The following is a 7,525-nucleotide window of genomic DNA, read 5'->3' on the forward strand; positions in this document are numbered from 1 at the left end:
ATTTCCACCATCTGGCTACGACTACAGAGTCACTCTCATACTAAATTTATCTGTGCTGTATACCTCTCACCTAACTCCTCTGATTATAAGAAATTCTTTGACTTGTTAACTTCCAAAGTGGAGCACATTCTGACCCTCGACCCTTTTGCAGAGATCTCCATTCTTGGAGACTTAAATGTTCACCACCAGCTTTGGCTTTCCTCTCCCTTCACTGACCATCCTGGTGAACTAGTCTACAACTTTGCTATCCTCCACGACCTAGAGCAATTGGTGCAACACCCTACTCGTATTCCTGACCGTCTTGGAGATACGCCCAACATTCTTGACCTTTTCCTGACCTCTAATCCTTCTGCTTATGCTGTCACCCTTTCTTCTCCGTTGGGCTCCTCTGATCACAATCTCATATCTTTATCTTGTCCTATCACTCCAATCCCTCCTCAGGATCCCCCTAAGCGAAGGTGCCTCTGGCGTTTTGCCTCTGCTAGTTGGGGGGACCTGAGGAGGTATTTTGCTGATTTTCCTTGGAATGACTACTGCTCCTGTGTCAGAGACCCGTCTTTGTGTGCTGAGCGCATAACAGAGGTGATAGTGTCTGGCATGGAGGCATACATTCCTCACTCTTTTTCTCGTCCTAAACCTTCTAAACCTTGGTTTAACAGAGCTTGTTCTCGTGCTATACATGATAGAGAGGTGGCCCACAAAAGTTACTTAAGCCTTCCATCACCAGAATCTCATGCACTTTATATTTCTGTCCAGAACCATGCCAAATCCGTTCTCCAACTAGCCAAAAACTCCTTCATTAACAGAAAATGTCAAAACCTTTCAAGATCTAACTCCCCTCGTGATTTCTGGCATCTAGCCAAAAATATCTCCAATAACTTTGCTTCTTCTTCTTTCCCTCCTCTATTTCAACCAGGTGGCACCACTGCTATCACATCTATTTCTAAAGCTGAACTCTTCGCTCAAACCTTTGCTAAAAACTCTACCTTGGACGATTCTGGGCTTGTTCCTCCCTCTCCTCTACCCTCTGACTACTTCATGCCACATATTAAAATTCTTCGCAATGATGTTTTCCATGCCCTCTCTGGCTTAAACCCTCGGAAGGCTTATGGACCTGATGGGGTCCCTCCTATTGTTCTCCAAAACTGTGCCTCCGTGCTTGCACCTTGCCTATACTCGCCGCACCGAATATTGGCCGGTGAGGCGGAGCTCGGGGATTCCCCCAGTGGTGCTACAAGTAATTTGTTATAGATTATAACACTGTCTACTCCTTCTTGTAACCCCGATTCACCTCCTTAACCCTTGTGGCTCTCTCATTGTTATGATTTTTTGTCACCCACCACCACTGAGATAAATATCAAAACAATGTTTTCTATACAAAGGTCTCGTTTCCTCAAATAGTAAACTTGGCATATCAGGGGACGTGAGCGACATTGCCGCTCTTCTGACTCCGCCCACCGCCTAGGACCACCCTCGCTCAAGGACGTCAGTCTGCATTGAGAATCGATGACAGACGGACGCACGCACGCACTCGCCATGGATGCCCGTGCCCCAACCTCGCCATATGGCCACCTTCATAGCCAAGCCAGGAAAGTCATTTTTAATGTTAATAGGTACTTCTTGGAAGAAAAAGCCAACGGAGCTCCTATACTCCCACCTTCACATGCACTTACAAGAACTGCTATGGCCACCAAAACCAGCGAAAGAACTGTACGAAGGATTTGTTCTGCACACAATCAAATGTTGAACACGGAAGCTGAACCAGACACACCAACCTTCCGCTCACCAAAGAAGAAACACCGTGCTGCACCTGTTACTGACTTTGATGACTTTGATAAGCGCTTATTAAGAAGAACTGTACTGGCGTTTTATGAGAGGAAGGAAATTCCAACTATTTACAAGATAAAAGAAGAACTCCGTGAACAAATCGGCTACAGTGGCTGCGAAAATTCCCTTCGCAAGGTTCTCCTGAAAATAGGATTCAAATTTGCGAAGGTTGATGGCCGCAAATTCCTGATGGAGAGAAATGATGTCCTTGCAGCTCGCACTAAGTTTTTAAGGGAAATGCGGCAGCTTAAACAGTCAGACCACACTTTTGTTTACCTCGATGAAACTTGGGTTAACCAAAACTGCACAGTTGGGAAGTGTTGGACTGATACTTCATCAAAAGAAGCAACAGGAGTCAAACCGCCGACTGGAAAAGGAGCACGACTTATTATTCTTCATGCTGGAACAAAACACGGTTTTATCAACAATGGTGAGCTGTTTTTCCAAGCAAAAAATGATGGTGATTACCATAATCAAATGAATTCAACAGTTTTTGAAGAATGGTTTCGCATGCAGCTACTACCGAACATTCCACCAAACTCTGTCATTGTGATGGATAATGCATCGTACCACAGCAGACAAGTAGAAAAATTGCCAACATCATCATGGAGAAAAGCAGACATCAAGAACTGGCTCAAGTTAAAAGGAATTACAGTCAGTGATGATTTGTCAAAAGCAGAGTTATATGAACTGGCAAAAAATTCCCGTGTGGCAAAGAAGAGGTATGTTGTAGATGAAGTTGCTACAGAGGCAGGACACATCGTCGTGAGGTTGCCGCCCTACCACTGTCAATATAACCCCATAGAGTTGGTTTGGGCCCAGGTGAAGTCATACATAGCCAAAAGGAACAATTTCAAAATGGCTGACCTCAAACCCCTGGTGAAAGAAGCTATGCGTGCCGTCACACCAGAGAACTGGAAGCAAGCAGTGAAGCACGCCGAACAACTCCAAGAACATGACACAAATCAAGACCGAGCAGTTGAAATGTATGTTGACTCTTTCGTTATACACCTATCTGAGAGTTCTGATGACACTTCGGAGTCGGACTAAAATGTCATAGAGGATTAGGCCTACGGGGGAAACCTCTTAAAAATAAAACGCGCCTAGACTTTTACCTCAATGGTGGTGTGGAAAAAAAGTCAAACTAAATAAATAAAGTAGACGTGCAGTTTTATTAAATGTATTATATTATGTAATGAGAGAGAGAGAGAGAGAGAGAGAGAGAGAGAGAGAGAGAGAGAGAGAGAGAGAGAGAGAGAGAGAGAGAGAGAGAGCGGAAGGCTGGTGGGCGTTCCGTGGTATCTTTTGAAGACGCGGCAACACTGGGGAATTTCCCTTAGTAACTCCGCCTCACCGGCCAAAATTCGGTGCGGCGAGTATAGTCAAACTCTTTCAGCTCTGTCTGTCAACATCTACCTTTCTATCTTGCTGGAAGTTTGCCTACATTCAACCTGTTCCTAAAAAGGGTGACCGTACTAATCCCTCAAACTACCATCCTATTGCTTTAATTTCCTGCCTATCTAAAGTTTTTGAATCTATCCTCAACAGGAAGATTCTTAAACATCTATCACTTCACAACCTTCTATCTGATCGCCAGTATGGGTTCCGTCAAGGCCGCTCTACTGGTGATCTGGCTTTCCTTACTGAGTCTTGGTCATCCTCTTTTAGAGATTTTGGTGAAACTTTTGCTGTTGCCTTGGACATATCAAAAGCTTTTAATAGAGTCTGGCACAAAGCTTTGATTTCCAAACTACCCTCCTACGGTTTCTATCCTTCTCTCTGTAACTTCATCTCAAGTTTCCTTTCTGACCGTTCTATTGCTGGTGTGGTAGACGGTCACTGTTCTTCTCCTAAATCTATTAATAGTGGTGTTCCTCAGGGTTCTGTCCTGTCACCCACTCTCTTATTATTCATTAATGATCTTCTAAACCAAACTTCTTGTCCTATCCACTCCTACGCTGAAGGTACCATCCTGCACTTTTCCACGTCTTTTCATAGACGTCCAACCCTTCAGGAGGTAAACATATCATGCAGGAAAGCCACAGAACGCCTGACTTCTGATCTTTCTAAAATTTCTGATTGGGGCAGAGCAAACGTGGTATTGTTCAATGCCTCAAAAACTCAATTCCTCCATCTATCAACTCGACACAACCTTCCAGACAACTATCCCCTCTTCTTCAATGACACTCAACTGTCCCCCTCTTCTACACTGAACATCTCATCTCTAGCTAAAACAGCTTCTATGAAGTTAGGTGTTCTGAGACGTCTCTGCCAGTTTTTCTCAACCCCCCAGCTGCTAACTCTGTACAAGGGCCTTATCCGTCCATGTATGGAGTATGCTTCACATGTCTGGGGGGATTCCACTCATACTGCTCTTCTAGACAGGGTGGAATCAAAAGCTTTTCATCTCATCAACTCCTCTCCTCTAACTGACTGTCTTCAGCCTCTCTCTCACCGCCGCAATGTTGCATATCTAGCTGTCTTCTACGGCTATTTTCATGCTAACTACTCTTCTGATCTTGCTAACTGCATGCCTCCCCTCCTTCCGCGGCCTCGCTGCACAAGACTTTCTTCTTTCTCTCACCCCTATTCTGTCCACCTCTCTAACGCAAGAGTTAACCAGTATCATTCATCAATAATCATTCATCAGTAATCATTCATCCCTTTCTCTGGTAAACTCTGGAACTCCCTGCCTGCTTCTGTATTTCCACCTTCCTATGACTTGAATTCCTTCAAGAGGGAGGTTTCAACACACTTATCCATCAATTTTTGACCACTGCTTTGACCCTTTTACGGGACTGGCATTTCAGTGGGCATTTTTTTTATTACGATTTTTGTTGCCCTTGGCCAGTGTCCTTCCTACATAAAAAAAAAAAAGTGAAGTAAACAGATAGCATGGGAGCAGCAAAGAAACCAAAGAAAACATGAATAAATGACAATAACCCAACATTTGATAGCACTGCTTGTACTCCTGTCCTTTACTGCCAGGTGGCCCCCGAGGTGGCCGCCTGGCGCGACTGCCTTCACCATCCATTCAGGGTGCTGGGAAGGGAGGGGATAGTGGAGGCAGTGGAGTTGGTGGTGCCAGGTCTTCAGTATCGGAGGCTTGAGGCACTTCTGGTGTTGGCCTCAGATGTTGCCGCGTTCTGAGGGAGAAGCGGCCGCTACCGTCGAGTCTGACAAGATACTGCCTGTGGTTCCTTGCTTCTATGACGATACCTGCTCTGTTCCACCTCCTGCCGTGCTGGTGGTCCTGGACGAGAACCTTGTCACCAGGGGCAAGAGGCGCCCGGGAGCGTGTGACGTTCCTGTCAGCCACCACTCTGTCGTGGTGGTCCGCCATCTGACGTTCCCGCTGCCGCAGCGTCCTCCCCCAAAACTTGTCCACCTCAAGCTTCCGTTTCACTGATGGTACTCCATCCCGTAGCTGGCGGCCCGTTGCCAGCTGAGCCGGTGACCTATTGATGTCCCGTAGAGGTGTGTTAAGGTACTGGAGCAAGGCGAGAGAGATCTTATCGTTGTCGAGACTGCCATCAGCTCCAATGTTTCCCCGTAGTATCCTCTCGGCGGACTTCACGGCCACCTCTGCCCTTCCGTTTGACTGTGGGAAGTGCGCCAAGGACACCCGAACACCTACCCCCCATTTCTGGAGGAAACTCTTCATCTCCTCACTCCCTAGATTCGTACCTCCGTCCATGGAGAGCTGCTCTGGGGCACCCCATCTCGAGAAGTGGTGACGCAGCACATCCTTAATTCTGCCTGATTCTGTGCCATCAGGCAGGTGAGACACCTCCAGCCAACCCGTGAGCCTGTCTGCATAGACAATGTAGTCGTGTCCCTCCAGCTGGAACAAATCCACCACAGTCTGCTGAAAGGGATAGTCAGGGGGTGGAATGAAGAGAAGAGGCTCAGGGAGTTGGGAGGGGTCGTGTGTGTTGCACGTGTCACAGCAGGTGCGATGGTGCCTCAGGTCCCCTTCAATGCCAGGCCAGTATACTGCCTGTTGTGCTCTCCTGAGCATCGAGTCTATACCCTGGTGGCCTGCATGGAGGTGGGCTGCAACCTGCTTGCGTAGGAGGTCCGGAATCACCAGGCGACGATGGTTGCTGTGGAAAGCGTATGTCACCAGGCCTCGCGACACACCCAGCCTTTCCCTAATGCTGTAGAAGGGGCTCAAGCACACCAGCTCCTGGGACTTCTGTGGATGCCCGTCACCAGCCAACACCCTGGCCAGCAGCAGTTGGTACACGGGATCGTTTCTTGACGCCTGCAGCACCATGTTCTCGTCGAGGGTGAGGCTGTCCTGAAGTTCCAGTGCCGCAACAGTGGCGACGGCCATGACCGCTGACAGCTCCTCATCCTGTTCCTCCTCCAGGGCACCAGGGGCTGCCTTCATGGATGGGTACCTAGACAGAAAGTCTGTCGCGCAATTCTTCTTTCCCGACAGGTAGCGGATCGTGAACTTGAATTGCAGCGTCCGCTCCTTCAACCTGAACAGCCTTGGGTTGGCGACATCCGTGAGAGCTTTGTCACCCAACAGGCCCACCAGAGGACGGTGATCAGTCACCAGGAGGAGATTGGGCAGCCTAGAAGGAAAAGGCGGGCCTTGTGGAGGCAGTATGCAACCGCCAGCGCCTCACCTTCTATAGGTGCATACCCTTGTTCAGCAGGAGTCAAGTGGCGGCTGCCACAGAGAGCCAGGCGCCAGCCTCCCTTGCAGCAGAGTGGGGCCTCAGGCGACACGCAGGAGCAGTGCTGTTGCAAGATGACAAAGCCTATGCCATCTCTGCTCCAGTCGGTGATGGCGGCCGTTGGCCTAGTGCGGTCATAGAAAGCCAGACCGTCCTTGGCCAGCTCACAGATGGTCTCCTTCGCCTGCTCCAGCTTCTGCCGCAGCTGCTCATCCCAGTATACTTTACGTCCTGCTGGCTTCTTCAAGAGATCTCTGAACGGCTCCATGATGGGAGCGGTGGCCAGAAAGGGCGCCAGCTGGTTGACGAATCCAAACAGTGACCTCACGTCGGTGATGGTGGGCTGGCTGGGCATTATGAAGTGCCTTATTGCTGAGAGACGGTCCTCAGTGGGCTTGTATGCTTCCCAACCAACGTGGAAGCCGACAAACTCCACCTCTCTGCGGCAGAACATGAACTTCTCTGGCTTGAGGGTGACGCCCACCTTGCCACACCGCTCCAGGAAGTCGTAAGTGTGCCAGAATGCTTGCTCAATGCTGGCGTCGTACAGGAGGGTGTCGTCCACACACTTGTGTTTGTGGGGGAAGCCACTTATCGCGTCATCGAACCGTTTGGTGTATGCGTCCGTGGCTGAGCAGTGACCCATCGCCGTGTGGCAGTATTGGTACCGCCCCCACAACGTGATGAATGTGGTTAAGTGGCGGCTCTCCTCATCGAGCTCCACTTGGTGGAATCCCCAGTGTGCATCCGCCATAGTCTTGTAGGAGTGAGGTGGGACATCTGATACCATGTCGAAGGGCGTGGGCGTGTGGTGGGTCTCCCGCAGGCAGCAAGAATTCAGCTTTTGAAAGTCCACGGTTCTTCTCGGTTTGCCAGACTTTTTAGCCACCACCACCATCCTCGCACACCACTCCGATGCCACGCCTGCCGGGACAGAGCGGATGACGCTCAGCTTGACGTCCTCGTCCAGTTGCCTTTTCACCTCAGCTGCCCAGTGTTTGGGGACT

The 7,525-nt window shown here is 49.3% G+C and overlaps 1 protein-coding gene across 1 annotated transcript; it reads left to right on the forward strand.

The window, feature by feature from the left end:
* Positions 1-1,536: 1,536 nt before the first annotated feature.
* Positions 1,537-2,877, forward strand: LOC135101031 (uncharacterized). The gene has a single exon (XM_064004605.1). The coding sequence runs from the start codon at positions 1,537-1,539 to the stop codon at positions 2,875-2,877; it is 1,341 nt and encodes a 446-aa protein (XP_063860675.1).
* The last annotated feature ends 4,648 nt before the right edge of the window (positions 2,878-7,525 follow it).

Source organism: Scylla paramamosain, chromosome 6 (assembly GCF_035594125.1).
Source record: "Scylla paramamosain isolate STU-SP2022 chromosome 6, ASM3559412v1, whole genome shotgun sequence".
In the NCBI taxonomy this organism is placed as follows: domain Eukaryota; kingdom Metazoa; phylum Arthropoda; class Malacostraca; order Decapoda; family Portunidae; genus Scylla; species Scylla paramamosain.

Bases quoted from the DNA above. Each gene is read 5' to 3' on its own strand.
- LOC135101031 (XM_064004605.1), top strand. From the start codon at position 1,537: ATGGATGCCCGTGCCCCAACCTCGCCATATGGCCACCTTCATAGCCAA.